General features: G+C 38.6%; 2 protein-coding genes across 2 annotated transcripts in view; one reads left to right on the top strand and one right to left on the bottom strand.

Annotated features, from left to right (window-relative positions):
* Positions 1-8,446: 8,446 nt before the first annotated feature.
* mchr1b (melanin-concentrating hormone receptor 1b) lies at positions 8,447-13,060 on the bottom strand. The gene is made up of 2 exons (XM_074655559.1): positions 12,475-13,060; positions 8,447-10,055 (listed from the first exon to the last, which is right to left on the bottom strand). Exons 1-2 carry the CDS (start codon positions 12,539-12,541, stop codon positions 9,034-9,036), a joined length of 1,089 nt encoding a protein of 362 aa, XP_074511660.1. The 5' UTR covers positions 12,542-13,060; the 3' UTR covers positions 8,447-9,033.
* Positions 13,061-16,802: 3,742 nt separating this feature from the next.
* grb2b (growth factor receptor-bound protein 2b) overlaps positions 16,803-22,099 on the top strand; it is a 42,753-nt gene continuing 37,456 nt past the window's right edge. Inside the window, exons 1-2 of the mRNA XM_074655558.1 lie at positions 16,803-17,122; positions 21,290-21,562. Of these exons, the coding sequence (XP_074511659.1) occupies positions 21,485-21,562 (78 nt within the window). The 5' untranslated portion in view covers positions 16,803-17,122; positions 21,290-21,484. The remainder of the gene's footprint in view (positions 17,123-21,289; positions 21,563-22,099) is intronic.

The raw sequence follows: 22,099 nt of genomic DNA, 5'->3' as shown, positions 1-22,099 counted from the left end.
CTGAGTGTAGCTGAATGATTTATGACTGTGTCGACCCATGCATCTCATCATTCTTATCTCTGGCTTTTATCTTACAGCGATGGTATTTTTTTAGGATTCAAGACAGGTGTGCTTCCTCTGAGGTTATTGGATTCTCTGCTAAAAATTCAAGCAGCGTATCAGCTAGAATGGCAGCTCTGAGGAAGGCTGGTTTGGCTGAAACACGGTGAGGTGAGGCCAGACTACTGAGAAGTTCAGCAAAACTCCTCTGAGTTATACTTATCTTTCTATTTATATTAAAGCTAGGCTTGGTAATCTTAGGAAACTAGAGAGAGTACACTAGATTTTAAAAATTATCCAACCAAAAAAAAACAGCCCAGTGCTGCCAATTCTTTTCCATTGAAAGTAGCTAGCAGCACTAGCTCCAAAAGTCTCTAAATCTAGCAAGAGAGGCGCCAAGTCAGCAACACTGACAGCCTGTCCCTTCAGGCCTCCCTCCAAAGCCAGTCCCCCAAAATTATCATTATGAACGTAAACAACAATCATGGCTATTGTTAGTACTCACAGCCAACACATTCTTACTCCCAACTCGTCACTCGCCGCTTGGTCAGCGCCCTTCGGCATCGGAGATCGACGCACATTGTACCCGTCTTGATTTACTTTTTTACCTTTCAAAATAAACTTTGGTTTTCACAGGAAGTTAGGTTTAGGTAATACAACCACTTAGTTAGGGTTAGGTTGACGTTCACTTCACTTCACGACTCACGTGACCAAGGACTCACTGGACTGACAATACTAACAATTCATGTGACTAACGACTCACGGGACTGACGATACTAACGACTCACGTGACCAAGGATTCACAGGACTGACGATACCGACGAGACACGTAGCTAAAGACTGATGTGACAAATTAAGTGAACGTCACTTTTAGTTTCACACGGGACACGAACACATCTTGTTTGTTTGACCCATCCACCACACTGAGTGGACTCTCACACTATTAATACTAGGTCACTTGCGCCAACTGTCGAATAACGCCGTGGGGGGGTTTACATTGGAGTTAGTTGAAATCCCGGTTCGTCACATGCTGTTGCTAAAGGGTGACTCCGTGCATCAGTATCCGATGCCGAGGGGCACGTACCAAACGGCGGTATTTGATGAGTTGGGAGTGAGAATGTGTTGTCACAGCTGTCAAGCCAGCAGCTTGTGGAAGACTCCTGTGATGCACAATGAGTGTACGGGAGAGTATGTGCAGGCAGTTGGTAGGTACACAGGAAGGTAGCCCGTCCAATGATAACAATCGGGACTAATTAAATGATTAGATGGGCTTATTTCAGTCCTGCGACAGCCACAGATACCAAATTTGCCTGTACACGGTCGCTAATAGAATTAAAGGGAGCTGTGATTCCAGTCTACCGGTACTCCTTGTACTGCATATTTTACGCTACACTAATCAAACTTTACCCAAGTCCATCAGCTACAGAGGTCAACACCATCAGGATAAATTAGCAAACCGTCCAGTGGCAACATGTTAGAACATTTCCATTAAGATTAATTATTAATTGTTATAGGAATAGATTCTCACTGCCATGTCCTGCTTATAATCATCGGCAGCTATAACATGTTTTCTTCTTTGTGCCCTCCAACCAACAGAAATCAGCTGTTTGTATGCAGTGTAGTGACTATCCAGTCGATCTAGTCTGTCATTCATTTAATTGTTTCAATTTCCCCACTTAATGTGAGCTCACAAAGCAATCACCATTATGATGGGAGAACCGTTTACACACTAAGTACTATATAATGAAAGGTAGATTGCTACTCACACTATAAAGTAAATGATATGCTGCAGATAATCAGCAGCTCCTGTACAGAATGCATATTGGGCTATTGGTCCAATGCTCAGTCGGGTATTTAATAAGATTATAATGTCACTGATTGAGCCTCCAATCGTGGGGTGTCAGATCAGATCATCTGCTCTATAGAGGGGAGCTGCTGTGCAAATAACTAGTTTCTGTTATGAACTGTTAATGTGTCTACTACACACACACACACACACACGCGTACATACAGTAGACAACGTAATGTCCAGCTTGTTGTTCCAACATGGCCCAATATCTGTTTTGGTAGTTATAAATGGAAGCACAAGGTTATGTCCTTTTATTTTTACAGTCCCAGTTCTGCAACAGGAGGGCCAGACTCGCAGCAGGACGGTTGAAAGTGCTGCTCAAACGTAGAATAAAAACTACTCTCCAGTGTGATTTCCAGAGAACCTTTCAGAATAATGGAAGCTAACAGAGAAGAGGTGTGCTGTGCAATATATTAATCTGCCGTCTTTGATGCCGTCTTTGATGTCCGTGGAAAAAAAACGAGTCTAGTTTGTTGCTGAAACATAGACTGACTTAAACTTTTTATCACACACAAATACAATTATCTACATGAAAGAAAAAGGCTGTTTATACATCAAAAATGACACAGGCTACACGTTCACTCAGCAGCGTGCAATTTGGCTTCAAAGCTTGTTTCACTTGTTAATATCTGAAAGTACATTTCTCAGTCCTTGTTCGCTGCTTTTCCTTTTCTTCTCTGCACTTTAATGTCTTTCTGATTTCATCTGAGCATAATGAATGGTCTGGATAGAAAATTCACTTGACTGTCAATAGATCTGATGTCAATGTCAAGCTGTTTTTTTCTGTAATTGAAGGAATTATTTTTTCTCGAAACGGCTCCCCTTGTCAATCCATGCTTTGTGATGGAAATGGATGATACCTGCATATTATAATCAGCCTGAAACATGTACAGAATCATAATTTGATTTATCTTCGCAGACAAGTGTTGTTTTGCTGGCAAGTAGCACAAGTGTGATTTCTATTTAGATGGGCCAAGGGGTCAAATGCATCAGGCTGTTCCTCATCTGTTTACACTCAACATTAATAATCACATCAGTGTGTCAGTATGGACGGGGCTACTTCTGTGCTCTCAATTATTTATTTGGATGTTGAGAAGCACAGTGCTTGAATAAATCACAAATACTTGTTATGGTATTCTCAACAGCTAAAACATAAATGCAAGATTGAATGGTTTATTTACTGAAAACCACTTATTTTACATAGTTTTGTTTTATGTATTTCTATATACTGTTACTTAATACTGAAAGGAATTGTTTGAAATCCTCTTATTCACTTTCTTGCCAAGAGTTAGATAAGAAGATCGTTACCACTCTCACCTCTGTGTTAAAGCTGCAGTAGGCAGAATATTTTTGGCATCATTGGTGAAAATGTCCATAATAACCTTTCAGCATATTGTAATTCAAGTGTTCTGAGAGAAAACTAGACCTCTTTCAGAAACATCTTGTAGTGTACTGTTTAGCTGTAAAATGAGAACGTTTGCTCCGGCTGGTGGGCGGTGTTTGGTATTTCCTCAACTGATCTCAACATGGCGGCCGGGTCACAAACTTTGATACAAACAGCTTTAATATTCGGGGTTTAATTTTTTTATTAATAAAATAATCCTGCTAGTTTTAATCAGGATATGTTTATGATATGGACACGGAAGTTGTAATACCGCCGTTTGGCCACTACGAAAATTGGCATCAACGACTGGCACTCTTCCTGGGGGCTTGGTTCTGGGCTACTGTAGAAAACATGGCGGCCGGCTTTGTGAAGAGGACCCGCTCCGTTTGTAGATATAAACAGCTTATTCTAAGGTAACAAAAACACAACATTTCTTATTTTCAGGTGATTTTACACTAAAGAAAACATACTTATTAATATTATATTCCATTTCTGCCAATAGATCCCCCTAAATGTTACAAACTGTTCCTTTAAATAAAGTCTTATGCGAGCAAAACAATACTGCTCTGAAACTAAAAGTGTTATTGTTTATATTGATAGTCCACCGGATTGGAGTTCATCACTTATTCTTCGTTTTAACATCCAAACATTTCCTAATGGCTACAAAGACACACAGATCTGTGCTATGAATATAGTCAACATCATTGTTTGTGCATTGGTCCCTGCCTTTGGACCAAAGTCATTATAGCGAGGGTGATTGCTGTCTTTGCTCACGCATAGTTTGGTGTGATAGCTGGTGGTGCTTTGATATCCAGAGGCCATTACTGCTGTTATCACCATCACCAACGGATGCCATCATTCAAAATAACACCTGCTAGTGTTTCATATTAGAGCCCCGACTGTAAGTAATGTTCTAACATCTATTTCATCATGGGAACTTCTGCAGGCATCTAAATTAAATTAAGGTTTATTAGTTTTGCGTTTGTGTTAAGAAGTTTATGATGTAATATAAAGCCTGTTTATATAAAATTACATCAGAAATGATGATCATCTCTGCTTTTCATCATTTTTGACAGTGACGACTGATTTGTAATGGCTTAACAACGTGGCAACATCGTGCAGCACTAATGTTATCTCTTTATCGATCATCTGGGATAAGCTCAAATGGGTTTTTACCAAATTTAATTTGAAATTAAAACCAGTATGTAAATCAGCAAAGAAAGAGTTAATTGGTTTATGAAGCAGATTGAGGAAAGCTTGCTGCTTCCACAAATAACTGTTTGCTCTACAAACAGGAGCAGATTGCATAAGCTGATGAAAATGAAACATTTTGTGGAGCCAAGAAAATCATATCCTGAATCCTTCATTATGGAAGTCAAATTTGTTTTTGATTAGTGAAAATGGCAAAGAAAGAACAAAGTTATAGCTGACGGGATGACAGACATTGTAGTGTAACGTTATACAGACATGACAAGACTGCTGAATGAAAGAGGCATCCGCCGATACGTTACACAGAAACACACCCTGTTAATAATAAGCTGACCACCTCACGTAACCGCCAGCTGTGAGCTGTGATCTGTTTTTAAAGTCACGCGTGGGCGGAGGTCTGCGCTCTCCGAGTGCAATTCTAGGTATTAATCTCTTCATGCTTGTTTTGCATCTCTTTATAGTCGTTTTGAATCTCTTTATGCTCGTTTTGCATCTCTTTGTAGTTGTTTTTAATCTCTTAATGATCATTTTGCATCTCTTTGTGGTCATTTTGTGTCTCTTTGTAATTGTTTTGAATCTCTTTATGCTCGTTCTGCATCTCTTCGTGATCGCTTTGCATCTCTTCGAGGTCGATTTGCATCTCTTTGTGGTCGTTTTGTGTCTCTTTGTGGTCGTTTTGTGTCTCTTTGTCATCGTTTTGCATCTCACTGTGGTTGTTTTGTCTCTTTGTAGTTGTTTTTAATCTCTTCATGCTCGTTCTGCATCTCTTCGTGGTCGTTTTGCATCTCTTTATGCTCATTTTGCAACTCCTTGTAGTTGTTTTGAATTTCCTCATGCTCGTTTTGCATCTCACTGTGGTTGTTTTGTCTCTTTGTAGTTGTTTTTAATCTCTTCATGCTCGTTTTGCATCTCTTCATGCTCATTTTGTGACTCTTTGTAGTTGTTTTGAATCTCTTTATGCACGTTTTGTGTCTCTTGTTAATCATTTTTAAACTCTTCATGCACGTTTTGTGTCTCTTTGTAGTCGTTTTGCATGTCTTTGTGGTTGTTTTGTCTGGCTTTGTGATTTTTCATCTCTTTGTGGTCATTTTGTGTCTTGCCTTGTTGTTGTTTTCTATCTCGTTGGAGTCGTTTAAGTCTTTTTGTGGACATTTTGTGTGTCTTTGAGGTTGTTTTACTAACAGTCACTTCAAAGAGAGGCTCTGCTCAGTAGTCCATCCACGAATACACCGCAGCAGCAGTGCCTTGGCCCTTTGTGCGATATCTTACACTTTTATTACAACTTCTAATGTGCCATGAACACGAAAGGACAGCTCCAGTATGTCTCATGTGGTTCACACACTGACATCAATTTACAGTTTGGTGGACACTGAGAGATCACAGGTCAGAAAGGGAGCTTTGAAAGCTAGAATTTTAAGCACTTTGCGCAGCAGGAGCCGCTGGTATTTATCTGTAATTCTGTTAGAACCATATTGTTTGTTACAGATACTCCAGTGGAAGATTAAAATGTCGATTTCAAGGACAGTTATTCATCCCCACAGGATATTATAAAACTATGCATGTACTTTTATATCCCACTTACAGTCTCAAAATGAATTAATAAAGTGTTGAAAGGATGTTTTTCCATTAACTTTAAACGTTTTATCCCATGCAGAGCCTTAGAATTAATTAATAGTGTTGAAAGGATATTTTTCCCCTTAACTCTGAAGTTTTTCTACTTAACTTTCTTTAATTAAAAAAACATTTTTTGAGAGTATCGATTATATATTCTGCTTCTGTTTGGTTAGCTGCACCATTACATCAGTTAGAAATATTCTTCTGCCCCATTTTTTTACATTTTTCAACCTGATCATTATATCTCATTTGCTTAAAGATGTGCACATCTTAACTAAATGCACACAATATGTCCATTTACAAAATAAAAAGTGAGAAATTCTGGCACAGGGACAGAGAAACATTTAAATTGTTATTGACGACAGGCAGTTTTGTTTTCAGGACTTCGCGTATTACCATCGAAGATAATCTTTAGCCACTGTTGAGAGTAAGTAATTGCCTTGCTATTTCATTATTTTGGGATGGTTGGTGGTCTTTATGATTAAGGAATTACCGTGTGAATACCATGTAATCCTGGCTTAATTCCATTCCTCTGTTCTTTTCAAGATAATGGTTGATTGCCTTCATTTCCTGCCACCTGGCATTTGGATAAGCAGTGATACTGATTCTCCCCACTGTGAAAAGCTCAGGGGAAGAAAAAGAAACAGCTCACCCTCTTTAAGTCTGAGTCACGACCGATGTTTCTGTTTGAAACGCTTTCAACTTGATGTGCGACCTTGACACTGTCGAATGGAGAAACTTCAACTGAATTCAACACTTTAATGACATCTTTTCTTTTACGTAAGCAGACTCTTGCAAAGAAAGTTGATGAGATAAGTCCTTTGACATTGAAAAGACAGTCTTCTTTATCTCCTGGAGTAGAATTTGAACAGTTTCAACATACAGCGCGCTACAATAGACATCCCAAAGTGCACATTTCACATCTTAGTGTCCAGTTAAATACACACAGACAAATAAGTACATCACAAACCGAACAGCCACATAGACACAGTAAGTAATAAGATTGGCTTTGATATTTACAGAGCTGCCAGTGCAGCGTAGCAGAGCCGTAATGCACACTTTTTGTCCTCGCTAGCGAGAGTGTGTCACTTAGTGACATGGTTCTAAACACATCCGTCACATGGACTGTGAGGAGCGGCACATCCTTGAAGCATCACTAGCTGTCTAATGAATGCCTGCAGCTGTTTGTGCTTTGCTTTTTTGTTGATGCATCACTATGAATATGGATTAGATGGCATGCTGATGGATTCCATGATTTTTTTTACTATGAAATACACACAGATCATGTGTTTTCTGCTCCGGGGATGAGCAGCAATTAGTGGTGTGCTATCTGGGTCAAAGACACAAACTGTATGATAGACCAGCCTTCAGTCGCACAGCAGTTCGTGAAATAGTCACAAAATTGTAGGTATTGATTCGTATGTAATCTATGTAATTGTGAACCGGGAAGTATAAAGAGTGGCGAACGCCGCAAAGGGAGGAGGTCAGGGTGGATGGGTGGGTCAAAAAACACCAGACTTTCATCCAGGAGACCGACGTTTGTGTCCCGTGTGAAACCAGAAGTCTATCTGTCACATAACTTCCGTACTTAAGTTACGCTACTTCCAAAGTTATTTTAACCCAAACCGCAATGTTTTCCTAAACCTAACTAAGTAGTTTGTTGCTTAAGTTTAACCAAGTCAATCTATTCCTAAAACAATTAGTTTTATTTTGAAAAGACTGGGGCGGAAATTGACACATGCGTCACAAGTTGCTGGACATTCGTAGGGAAAAGCACGAAAAATACGTTGTTGAAAGTCGTGCTGAGCGTCACGAAAAAAAGGGAAATTTGTGTCTACGTACACGAATCAAATAGATTGAATGTCGAGACTATTTCACAAACTGCCGTGAGACTGTGTTGGATAGACAAACATAACAACATGCACAATAAATCCAGTGATCCAACAATACTGATTGTAGATTGCAACATAAAACAGCTAATCACAATTAACAACAATTTATAAATCCTGTTTCATATCATACAGATTGTTATGTTGAGGTTTACAGAACCAAACAAATAATGTTATTTTGCATGGCGAGAAAATGACAATGTGGACTAAAACTTATTGGTTTGAAACCCTTGTTTTTGTTACAGTTGATGCATCAACAACAACAAAATCTTCTTTGTAGCTCAATTTTAGAAATGATTGAGATTGTGTTGGCCATTTCAAATGCCAGCCCGTTCTCATTCGCAGGGCGTTAAATACCAAGGCTTTGTCACGGCCGTCGGCGTTCAGTACCGCCCCACAAGGCACCTTTTAGTGCCGGTAACTATAGTGGTTTTGTTGCCTAATCCTCAAGTGACGTCAAGTGTAACTATAGTGGATTTGATGCCAAAAATCAACTCTAAGGGGCGTGAAGCTAAGGGGCGTGACAATGCGGCTGTATGTGAGAAGTTGGGATGAGAACGTGTTGCAGCTGCATATCAGAAATGCATCAAAAACTAACTAGAAAAGATTTTTTTTTTCTGTTGTGGTGTGAATTCTGGATGCTGAAAAGTTGACGCGTATCAGGGGGCGTTCAGTCACTCATTATGCTCTCTTATGAAATAGCCTGTGTTTTTGTTTTCCAGTATTGCATGGTTGACTCTGTTCTCTGTAGCTCGCTGAGTCTAAAAGTGTTTACCGAGCCCAAGATGTCATCTATTGTTCCAATTTTCTCATTTTGATAAAAGGGTGACTAAATGTAGCAATTAGTCACAGTGAACATGCCTTGACATATCAGATTATATCATCGCTAGGCACATAAATGTATTTTATAGCTCAGTAGAGTCCCATTTGGAATGGACATTGTGTCTTCATGTAGCAGAGGGAACAACAGCAGTCAGAAGTGGCAGGTGGCCGTTTGTTGGCGATGGCGGTTGGCAGTGGTCATGGGTGGCCAGCGATGTGTGTCCATCTCAGTGCACAGCCACAGTGACAGGCAGCATGTTTTGAAGCAGTTCCCTTTCTAACTGCGAGTTCTGACTGTCTGGTGCCATCCTCAGGCTCATGCTGCCACCAGCCAGAGCTGGGGCGACTCTGAAGCCCCTGTGGGATGGCCGGATGGCTACGATGAACTGCCTCTTGAACGTTTCACTTAATACAATGTAGATAAATGGGTTGATGCAGCTGTTGGCGTAGCCCATGCTGATAGCAATGTTGTAGGCGAACAGGAAAGCAAAAGTGGGCCGCTGCACTCCGAGGTGGGCCAGCTGCAAGATGTAGTAGGGGGCCCAGCAGATGAAGAACGCCAGGCATATGGCCACCGCCATACGGGTCACCTTCCTCGTCCGCATCCTCAAGCTGCGCTGGGGCAGCGGAGCGACTGTGGCTGACATGTTTTGGAGGATCTTGAAGAAGACCACACAGATGACCCCCCAGGGCAGAGCGAAGGCCAAGAAGAACTGGTAGAGGGTGAACCAGTATGTGTCCGTGGCCGGGTTGGGCAGCAGGAGGGCGCAGCCCACCGAGCCGTCCTTCAGACGCATGAGTCCCGTGTACATCCAGACCGGAGTGATGGAGACCAGAGAGAACGCCCACACCAGCGCCACCGCCGCCCCGGCCACGAAGGGGGTTCGGACGTGCTTGAAGCGGATGGGATGGACGGTGGCCAGGTAGCGATCCAAAGTCATGACAGTCAGGATGTACGTGCTGACAATCTGGCTGTTGGAGTCCAGCGCTGTGATGACGGTGCACATGGTGCCGCCGAAGCACCAGGAGCCGTTGCCTACGAGCTGGTGAATGAGGAAAGGCATGCCGAGGAGGAAGAGGAGGTCTGCGATGGACAAGCTGAAGATGAATATGTCCGGTACCGTCTGCTGGGAGCAGAACTTGGTTTTCTTCACGATGGTGTAGATGACGATGCTGTTTCCAAAGATCCCGAAGAAGCAGATGACGCCAAAGATGCTGGGCATGAGCACATTGTTGTACTGCTCATGTTCTGTGGATACAAACAGAATGCTCTTCATCAGTCATTTATAACATGCAGTAAATCCTGCTAATTCTATTCCTTAAATATTTTTATGTTTAAATGAATGTTTAAACTAAGAATGAAAATGAATGAATAACTCCACAGCTGCAGATTACCTATCTGTCTAAGTTCTTCAACAATCATTTAAAAATTTTTTTACAGCAACCCTGAGACCCTTGATCTCGACCGACTTTACTGTCTTTCAGAGGTTGTAGCAGGTTCAAAGCTAGAGTGAAGGTACAGACATCATATGAAACTAAACTACTAGAAAACCTAAAGAATCCATCGGTACCAATCATGTCAGGCAAGCTTATCAGGAAGGAGGCTAAATAACACTCCAAATTTGGGCTAAATTTTGGTGAGGAAAAACTGGCATGGCCATTTTCAAAGGGGTTCCTTGACCTCTGACCTCAAGATATGTGAATGAAAATGGGCTCTATGGGTACCCACGAGTTTCCCCTTTACATACATGCCCACTTTATGATAATCACATGCAGTTTTGGGCAAAAACCATGCTGTTTTTTGAATGCATATAAATGTGTTTTTTTTCGCCTATTCTAAAAATGATGTGTTTGAACAATTTCTGCACACTGGGGTCCCTAAACAGTCTTGGAATTACATACATTTTGTATCACTGTAAAACTGAGACTCTTGTGGAACCAACTGTATTCATGTGTGATGGTGTTAGTAGCCATTTCATTGTAGTGAGACCATTTTTTGAAACTTGACCTCACTGAATAAAATGACTTGTGGTGACCTCTAGGATAATCACAGCCTTATGAAACTTTACAACCACAAACTAGAGACATAGAGCATTCAGAGGATGGATGGCTTTACTAGGTAGATTAACAATAAGGAGGTTTATGAGCAGTTTACACAACGGAAGTGATCACCATCCAATCACAGAAAAATGCAATTTTTAAAGAAATCTTAAAATCTCAAATGTTTTTGAGTCCAAATCACAGCATGGCTTTTTCTACGGTGTTCCTCAAGGTCTTGGTGTCTTAATGTGGTATTTTAGAGGGATTATTGATCATTTTTATCAATTCTCGAGTGGAAAAAAATTGTTAAATTTAGCACCAAATCTGTGTAACAAATGGTATCAACCCAAAAATTGCTGCAACAACTTATGAGACATAATAGAGCATGGGAATGACAATCATATACTTCTATCATAATCTTCTAAACCCTTATGCATTCTCACAACTTATTTTAATTAATTAAAGGCAGGGTTGACGATGTTATCCAGTATACACTATTTGTTATATTGGTTGAAATGGTCTTTACACCCCGACAGCGATCCATTACTTATGAGCTCTGAAAATGGACCGGAAAAGAGCCGTCATCTGTAGCTGCTGTAATCCTGTAAAAACGTCTATCAATCACTGCCTCGCGTTGCGCTTGGAAAGAACCAATCAGATGCCTCCCTGCCTCCCTGCTTGTACACTACCCTTGGCGTGCACCAGCCTGAGACGGAGCTCCTGAGGCGATGCTACTTTCAAATGATGCTAGCTTTCCAACATCGTCGACCTTATCTTTAACTAGAACGGCACTAGGAGAGCGCAGACCTCCGCCAAGGTGCGTGACTTTAAAAACAGATCACAGCTCACAGCTGGCGGTACCTTGAGGTGGTCGGCTTATTATTACTAACACGGTGTGTTTCTGTGTAACGTATCGGCGGATGCCTCTCTCATTCAGCAGCTTTGTTATGTCTGTATAACGTTACACTATGTTGTCTCCCATCCCGTCAGCTACAGCTTTTTTCTTTCTCACCGCGGACGGACAGCAGCTCTCACCGCACCTCAAAGTGTCGCCACACATCCACACACTCTCTGTATCTCTCTGCTCGAAGAAGGAAGGAGGCGGGGTCATGCGTCATCAGTTACACTGCCCATGTGTTATACCCTGTGGTCTTAACGCTGAGGGCTGATCGGAATCCTTAAAAATATTCCTGAATCCGGATCGCCACCAAAATCTAATGGATTGTTCATTGTGCCACACCACACCCCTCCAAAAAATGACATTCAAATCCATGACGAAGTTTTGGAGTAATCCTGCTAACAGACGAACAAACCAACTTCAAGGTTGACCTTGAAGGAGGTAATTAATTAGTCATTTAATCCATGTTTATTTCTGATTTATGACTAGAACAACTTGACACACAGTGCTGAGCTGCATTTCAAATTAATCTTGAGGTTCCCAGCTTTCAGACGATGCACACCACTTTTATGTGACACACTGTTGAGCTGCTATCTCCCCCTAATAACCTCCTGTACCCCATAAAAAGAGACAAAAACGGGTCTATTGTGGGTCTGAGAGGGTTAACACCGTGGGCTCAGTTCAGTAAAAAGGACTCAATTCAAAAAAGGAGAAGAAACAAACAGCCTACCTTCCTCTAGATCCTCGGGCGAACTGAAGGATGAAGAAGATGAATTCGAAATGTGGGCAAAGTCCATCCCAAATAGCTTTTTGGTGCTCTTTTCTCTAAACTAATAATAATAATAAGCTCATAATAATTTTAAATAATAATAATAATAATAGGGTACAACTTACTTAACAGTTTTCGAGCAAAATAAAGTCCAATTAGACACATGGTAGAAAAAAGAATAGCAGCATAAAAGGATTAAAAAAATATTTTTAGTTTCTGGATTTGACAGCAGAGATGAAACGCCGCGCGCATTTTTGTGCCATCCAAAAGACTTCCTCTGGTGCACGCTACAACTTAAACGCACTTAGAGAGAAAAACACAAAGCCGACGTAACACACTCGTCATTCTGTCAGTGTGAAAACCAGCAGCAACAGATACTCTGTATGACTTTAGCCTAACTAAAGGAAGCAGTGCGCACATATGTTCCATTATGACTGTCTGTCTGTAAGTGAGACTCTGCCTAATGTGGGGCACCTCAGCTCCAGTGGCTGCAGGTCTGCCTCAATTAAATAAAAACTCAATAAAACTATTGGTTAACACGAGCTGTGGTGTCATGTGATCAAAATCACGGTACATTTCAAATTTTAAATCATAGATTAGGTTGTGAAGACAAACTTTAATACAAACAGCTTTAATATTCAAGGTTTAATTTTCTTATGAATAAAACAATCCTGCTAGTTTTAATCAGGATATGTTTATGGTATGTTTATTCATCAAAAAAATATTATGATATGGTGTTTATATACTCTAATACATTAGAGTGTTTCCTATATTAATTAAGGTGATTTAGACATTTTAACAGACTTTTCAGTGTCCCACATTTCGGACATGATTGTCCCACATTAGGAAATAAAGAGTCAACTTGGTACTAATATGTCTACCATTTCTTTTATGAGTGTGATATCTGCATTTTCTTTTTTTGGTTTGATTAGGACACATGCTGGGGATTTCAGAGTGGTACTGGTGGAGAGTGGATTTAATGTATTGGCTCATATCGCAATATATTCCAGAAGTCTGAAATGCAAAAAATGTCCCACATAGGCCAAATTCACCGTATATGGTTATAGTGTTAGCTGACCACTGTTGTATGTAGGCGTATAGTTATGTCATATCAACACTGCTCTCATCCTTTAACTCCATGCCTTTCTGATGGGGAACTTTTGCCATGACCTGCTATTGAACAGAAGCTATTCTACAATGCATTGGTTTCATGAGGTTCAACCTGTCCTCTAGGTGTCAGCATTGTCAAGGTATTTAAATGTCTCTGTTATGTCACAGATAGACCAGTCAGAATTAAAAGCAGATATCCAAAAAATGAAAAGAAAGAAAGAAACGATCAAATATTTGTATTTAAATAATGGGCTCTGTGGTGCGATAACTGCCAATATACTCCCCCACTAACAACATGTAAGGGGATTATTCTTCCCTTTATATGTTATAATATTATTAAGCTATTACTGTATATGCTTTGCATATACGTAGCCTATATATATCCAGGCATAAATCATGAATTTGGCAATAATGTGATTATGTTTTAATGAGAAGAAAGAGCAGCATGCCTGCTGAAAGCTGGTGGTTTACAATCTTATCAAACAGTTACTTTCTGATAGACGCCTTATTATTAGTAACCTATGCTGCATATCAGAACACTCAGCATGCAGTTTTTATCACCTGACCAGTAAAGTTAGATGTCAAGCACTGTTGTGGCAACAGTTTATTTTACAGCCATATATCTTAAAGCAGTAGGATGCTCCAACCTTGTCGAGCCTATTTTATCTCATGTTCCACCTTGCTTAATTTCATCAATATTTAATCTCTGCTATGGCCTATTTATTTAATCTCACGGAATCTGAAACACCAAGATAGATAGATAGATAGATAGATAGATAGATAGATAGATAGATGCCACTAAATGCAATAAAATACTGCACAATATATGTGTACATTGTATTATATAGTAAAACTTGTATTTATTTTTTATTAAATTTTGTAGATGAGTGTATGTACAGTATATGTATGTGCATATGTATATTTTTTATATTATTATTTTATTGATTATTATTTATTTATATATTTTATTTTATTTATTATTTATTTATAAAATTTATTTTATTTCGTTTGTTTCGTTTTTGGCTTTGTGTGTATGGAGAATGTGTTGTATGTTGAGGGTGAGTTGGAAAAGAGGGTACGTATTTGTATTTATGCTCCTTAGTCCTTGATTGATCAACCCTTTTGAAATCAATAAATATATTCTTTAAAATTAAAAAAAATAACTGTAAAAACTGTAAAATAAGAAAGACGATAATTTACTGGCAACCCTGCTGCCAGTAGTGTACTGTAAAATCAAGAAAATACAGCAATGTACTATAATTCTGCACATGGTATTATTACAGCAACATACTGTAAAGTAGATTACAGTAGGACTACCGGTAAATGAACAGTAAATTGCTGGCAACCCTGCTGCCAGTATTTTACTGTTACAGTTTTTCTAAATCGCTTTGGCTCATTTTTTTTAAACAGTCTTCACAATCACTAAACTGTAAGTGTAATTGTCAGAACTGTTTGATGGGACATCACAACTCCATTGCATGTTTGCAAAAGGTAGTAACTCACCCAAAACACTTCATTCAAGCTTCAAAACCTAATCATTGTGTCAGTAAGTTGACCAACAGTTGTTTTGAAAAGTTGTTTTGTCATCGTGTGAGCCGTAAATGTCAGCCCTGGAAATGTTTCTAATATACAAATCTGTGTTTTGTTCTACTTTTTTTGTTGACACTGACTGATTACTGTAGGCTACTATACCAATGTAAGAATGTCAGTTTTGTCTCGTTGAATGCTGGTGTGTATCACACTGAGCTTTTTAGAGTCCCATTTCAACTGGTAAAAGTTTACTAGGAAAAGTCAATACTGTAGGAGCTACACGGAAAATGGGTGTGCACATGTGTATGTATACAGTACATGTATTTGTGTAGCAATGTGTTACATGTACTGTAAACAGAAAATTCAGTTTGGATCCTTCATGTAAAGTCATACTGTATACAGTGAATAGAATTTTTTCTACAAAATGACATCTATGCCAAAAAAACAACAACAACCCTGCAACAATGAAAAATGCGGTACAGTATCAGTTCAAAAACCACAAATTGTACCTCCTCATCATAGATATTTATGGAATATACATGTATGTCATGACAGATTTTGATAACTGAATGGATCATTTTGCATGTGATGGCTCAAACACGATAAGAAAAGGTTTAGAAATTGTGAAGAGGATGACAGTTTCACTAAGAATCAACTCATAAGTTTTGATCAGACAGACATGTCAACAAGTGGTTATTGTACTTCACTCTTTTGTGCCAAAATGTGCATTTTGCTTGAATGAATGAGAAATTAAAATCTGTTGTGAACAGCAAACTAATTATTCAGAGATTTGAACGCATTGCTTTAAAAAAAAAAAAAATTCTCATTCAAGAATTGAGCCAAAGCGAATAAGAAAAACTGTAATCTCACTGAATCTGAAACACATATAGATGGATGGATGGATAGATAGATAGATAGATAGATAGATAGATAGATAGATAGATAGATAGATAGATGTCACGAAGTGCATACTAGATAGATAGATAGATAGATGTCATTAAGTGCATACTAGACAGATAGATAGATAGATAGATAGATAGATGTCATTAAGTGTATACTAGATAGATAGATAGATAGATAGATAGATAGATAGATAGATAGATGTCATTAAGTGTATACTAGATAGATAGATAGATAGATAGATAGATAGATAGATAGATAGATAGATAGATAGATGTCACAAAGTGCATACTAGATAGATAGATAGATAGATAGATGTCATTAAGTGCATACTAGACAGATAGATAGATAGATAGATAGATAGATGTCATTAAGTGTATACTAGATAGATAGATAGATAGATAGATAGATAGATAGATAGATAGATAGATAGATAGATAGATAGATAGATGTAATTAAGTGCATACTAGATAGATAGATAGATAGATAGATAGATAGATAGATAGATAGATAGATAGATAGATGTCATTAAGTGCATACTAGACAGATAGATAGATAGATAGATAGATAGATAGATAGATAGATAGATAGACAGTCTTTCTATGTCATAAAGTGCATACTACTATTATGAATTAGTATCATTAGGCTACTTGTAATAATAATACTACTCATAGGGGATCATTAAAGCCAGTTGTAGGTGGCAGTATCAGTATCAGTAACAGTAAGAGTTATTATGTGGTGGGTTTGTCAGACAAGTGGAGCAGACTGACAGGGAGGAGCTCCAGTCACAACAGCAGAGCAGCAGACCCTCCCAGCTCAGCCCAGCCAGCAGCTCCTCTCTCTCTCTCTCTCTCTGTGTGGAAGGAAGCGGAAATAAACGACGCTAACCTTCTGCTAGCAGCTACCACAGAGACTCCCAGGCAGGACGGTGTAGAAGCAAAGCGACACAGATCACACACATCCATCGGGTTTGTAGCCTCTCCAGAGGAAGCAGGGAGTGGATAACTACACCATCAGGAGGTTTTGTTTGTTACGGTGTGACAGCGATTGAAACGGAACATCTCGAGTGGTGAGTTTCTCTTCTTTAACGTAACAAAGTTGAGTTTCACGACGCAGGCTATTCAAGTTCAGTCAGCGTTAGCTGCGTTAGCTGACTAAGCTAAGCTAGCAACAACAGCTACGAGAAAAAAATAGGTGTTTTCTTCCTTCTCCACGTTAACCAACGAGAAGCCAGCATTCAGGCCTCTAGCTTTAACAATGTGTGTGTTATACACTCTATACATGTAGCAGAGGGTGTGATATAGAGTTATAGTTAACATTAACGGGGTGAAGTTTGTGTAGCATCGCAGTTATTGTTAGCCGACCGTTAGCCGGTGTGCTAGCTGGCTGCTAGCTGCTCTGGGCGCAGGCTGTCTGCTGGAGGACGGGATCGATCCACTGGTAACAAACACTGTGCTTTAATAGCCAAGATTGAGTATTAAAGGTGTTTCAATCTGACTTAGTTTGATTGTAAAGAATCATGAGGAGGTTGCGAATTCAAGAGGTTTTGTTGCAGCCCCCTTTTTGGACTTCAGCTTCCCTTTTTCATGACTACTAACGGTGCTGCTTCTGTCACTGGTGTGACACCATGGGGCTGAGTTGTTGACAGTTATATTACTGAAGTCACATTTTAGGCCTTATTGTTACAGTCAATACAGTCATCTTCTGTCCTGTGTGGGTTAATGTTAGATAACCTATAAACTGATTATCAGTGAGGAGATAACATGGACTGATTTTGAAAAAAAGTTAGTTTTCCATAAGTTAGTCTGTCTCTTTTTGTTGTCTGGCTAGATAGATAGATAGATAGATAGTAACTTTATAGATAGATAGATAGATAGATAGATAGATAGATAGATAGATAGATAGATAGTAACTTTATAGATAGATAGATAGATAGTAACTTTATAGATAGATAGATAGATAGATAGTAACTTTATAGATAGATAGATAGATAGATAGATAGATAGATAGATGTCATGAAGTGCATACTAGATAGATAGATATATGTCATGAAGTGCATACTAGATAGATAGATATATGTCATGAAGTGCATAATAGATAGATAGATAGATAGATAGATAGATGTCATGAAGTGCATAATAGATAGATAGATAGATAGATAGATATATGTCATGAAGTGCATACTAGATAGATAGATAGATATATGTCATGAAGTGCATACTAGATAGATAGATATATGTCATGAAGTGCATAATAGATAGATAGATAGATAGATAGATAGATGTCATGAAGTGCATACTAGATAGATAGGTAGGTAGATTGATAGATAGTAACTTAGCTGAGGTTGAGTTGTTGACAGTTATATTACTTGAAGCTTTATGGCTGCAGTCACATTTGTTTAGGCCTTATTGTTACAGTCAAATGACTTTTCTAGAAAAAAAAGTATCTTCTGTACTGTGTGACTTAATGTTAGCTAACCTATAAACTGATTAACAGTGAGGAGATAACATGGACTGTTTTTGAAAAAAAGTTTGTTTTCCATAAGTTAGTCTGTTTCTTTTTGTTGTCATCTGGCTAGATAGATAGATAGATAGTAACTTAGCTGGAACGGGATCGATCCACTGTGGTTTAATGCCCCAAGATTGAGTATTACTAGATGTTTAAATCTGACATAGTTTGACAGTAAAGACTCATGAGAAAGGTTGTGAATTCAAGAGGTTTTGTTGCAGCCCCCTTTTTGGACTTCAGCTTCCCTTTTTTATGACTACTAACGGTGCTTCTTCTGTCACTGGTGTGACACCATGGGGCTGAGTTGTTGACAGTTATATTACTTTAAGCTTAATGGCTGCAGTCACATTTTAGGCCTTATTGTGTTACAGTCAATACAGTCATCTTCTGTACTGCGTAACTTAATGTTAGCTATCCTATAAACTGATTAACAGTGAGGAGATAACATGGACTGTTTTTGAAAAAAGTTTGACATAAGTTAGTCTGTCTCTTTTTGTTGTCATCTGGCTAGATAGATAGATAGATAGATAGATAGTAACTTTATTGATGCCGAGGGAAATTCAAGTTTCCACCATCACAGTTCCATAGTGCAAAACTTGTTATGTTAATAATAATAATAATAATAATAATGATAATAATAGTCTGCATGACTGTTGTTTGCGCCTATTGTTGCCCCTAAGAAGCTGCTATGAACTGTAACAATGGCTGTTAGATAGATAGATAGATAGATAGATAGATAATAATTTTATTGAAATTTAAGTTTCCAGCATCACAGTTCCATTGTGCAAAACATGTTAGTAAAAAGGCAGTAAAAAAGTTAGTAGTGTAAAGTACAAAAAAATATACCAGATATAAAAATACAAGGAGATGAAGAAAATTGTTAAAACTGAATATAGTGCAGGGTAACAGCTGTGATACACGACTATTAAAAAAAGTGAATATAGTGCAGAAGAGACTGTTAAAAATGAGTATAGTGCAGGGTATCTCCAGTAGCTTAGTCTATAAAAGTGCACTGTGTGCATTATTATCTGTCCTGCAGACCGTCCTCCAGGCTGTGATTCAATGGCCTTTATTCAATGTGGGGCTTCATTAGTGTGAACCCATCAGAGCTTGCACGGTGTGCATATTAGCAAACAACTTAATGAGATAACGTAGCTTTATCCATTTAACTCTGTAAACTGCAGGTTTAGCCAGTGTATCACTGTCAGCTCTGCTTAAGTAGGCTACTGACTTATCTCTGTTTGGGGTCAGGTGGCTGTCCGTTAAGAAAGTCTGCACAAATTGCCATTGATTGTAGTAGAATGTGGCATCAATATCCTCTTGTGCATGTTACCCAGAGTAACTGCAGCAACATGTAGGCCTTAACCCCTTTTTGACACAGATGCATAATAATACTTTTATTTTGAATATTGTAAGATCTCAATAGAACAGAGCGCGTGATGTCTCGACAACAAAATAACTTTCACATGATGACAGGGAAACGATTATAAAAACCATTTTATGAGCGTAACAAACAGGCATTGGAATAAGTACAACCTTGCAACAAAAAAGGAGACATTATATTAGGGATGCACAGATACCGGATCTCATATTGAGCCAATACTGACTCAAAAAGCTGGTGACAATAGGGCCGATCTATTCTATTCAATTCAATTTTATATGCATATCAGGGCTGTGTAGTGGCAATAATCTGGTGATACGATACATATCACGATACAGGGGTTACGATTCAATATATTGCGATATATTGCAATTTTTGTAACCTAATTTTAGGAAAACTGTCATAGTCAAAAGAACACCACCATATGTATACAATGTGAGTCTAAAAAAGTTTACTTTTTCATGCAATCTGAACAGTGGGATCTGCATTTGCCTTCATCACAGTCTCTGTAACATCCAACACCACCGCACTACTTTGAGATGGCTCATACACTGAGAGGGTGCATATCTTTACAAATGAAATAAAGTATTGACTGAGTTCATCTTTGCATGTAAACTGTTATTAATCAAAAATCTATACTGTGTTTTTGAAAAGCGATACAGTATCACAAAACATCATATTGCGATATTTTCGATATTTTATTACACCCCTAATGTATATACTATATAGTATATACATTATATACTGGAATTTTAATTCCTGTTTAAGTTTTGACCAATTTGTTGCTGCATTAAAAAGGTTTAAAGTTGAATTGTAATTCCTGTTAATTTTGAAGATTTTTTACCAAGTTGTTGGTGTACGATTTGTTATTTTAATAATACATAACAATTCCTTAAATTTATATCTATGAATTTATTTGTTACATTTTGCTTTATAAAGTTAGGAAAGCGATGTTTAAGTCAAGTCAGATGTTGCCTTACACATAAAAGAATGATCCCAGTCATACAGCTTGTTAATCAAACACTGGTATTGGATCGGTACTCGGTATCTGCCGATACCCAAAGCCCAGGTAACCGGACTGAAAGAGTCGGATCGGTGCATCCCTACATTATATTCACATTTTCTTACATTCTTAAGGTTCAGACCAAACTAAATTTGTCTTTAGTTTTTATTCAGTTCATCCTAATTTAGTTTTATGGTTTTAAACATGAATCTTCATGTCTCAGAGTAAACATATGCCTAACTATCAACATTTCTTTTCTTAAAAAAGACCATTGTCCCCTGTGCTGGTGTTACTCTACACTACATTTTATTCTGATTGAGTACCACATTGTGTCTTGTTTGCAGGTACCTCACTGTGACCTTTATGTGAGGTCCAAGCCCTAAAGGAGCGGGTCATAGACGGGAGGAGAGACTCGGAGGAAAGCATCTGCCCACAGAAGCCTGGATACGTGTTTTTATTTTTTTATTCAGTCCCCTGAAACATTCAACTACAACCAAGCAGTTTTCCAGCACGCAACAACGACAACCACAACCATAACCATGGAGGCCATTGCCAAATACGATTTCAAAGCTACTGCTGACGACGAGCTTAGTTTCAAGCGTGGAGAAGTCCTCAAGGTGAGTGAAAACTATTTGATCATATAATGTTAAGACTTGTCTGTGTTACTCATAATTATGAAATGCTGGAAAGGTTTATTTCCTGTGCAGTTAATCATCCTGTGTCCGTCCTGTGTTAAACGAAAGTGCCTTCAACAGTATAAAAAGAGATTCAGGCAGTATTTTTATTAAACACAAAAAGTAGATCTGTAGGATGAAGCTACAGTGTTGCGTCTGCATCTTACATCGAGATCAATATGTTCTTTTTCATTCATATTTAACATTGTCACACACTTCCCAGAAATATCTATTTAGAAAAGAAAAACATCAGTAGGCTTGGCCTAAAATCCAGAACACTATTGCGTCATGTGATGGTAAACACGGTAATTACATGTGGCAACAGAACAACACAATTTCAGGCCTAGATGCTGCGGCCCATTGCGTGATAGTAAAGTACTCTAAAGGAGCAATACTTTTGTTCCACTGCAAAAGGGCCCGTGATTTTAAAGAGGCAAAAGATGCCAGGTTTTTGTCCCATTATGAACCATCTAAAGTGCT

The sequence above is a fragment of the Sebastes fasciatus genome, chromosome 13 (assembly GCF_043250625.1).
Source record: "Sebastes fasciatus isolate fSebFas1 chromosome 13, fSebFas1.pri, whole genome shotgun sequence".
NCBI classification, from domain to species: Eukaryota; Metazoa; Chordata; class Actinopteri; order Perciformes; family Sebastidae; genus Sebastes; species Sebastes fasciatus.
This window is presented reverse-complemented; position numbering and strand designations above follow the sequence as displayed.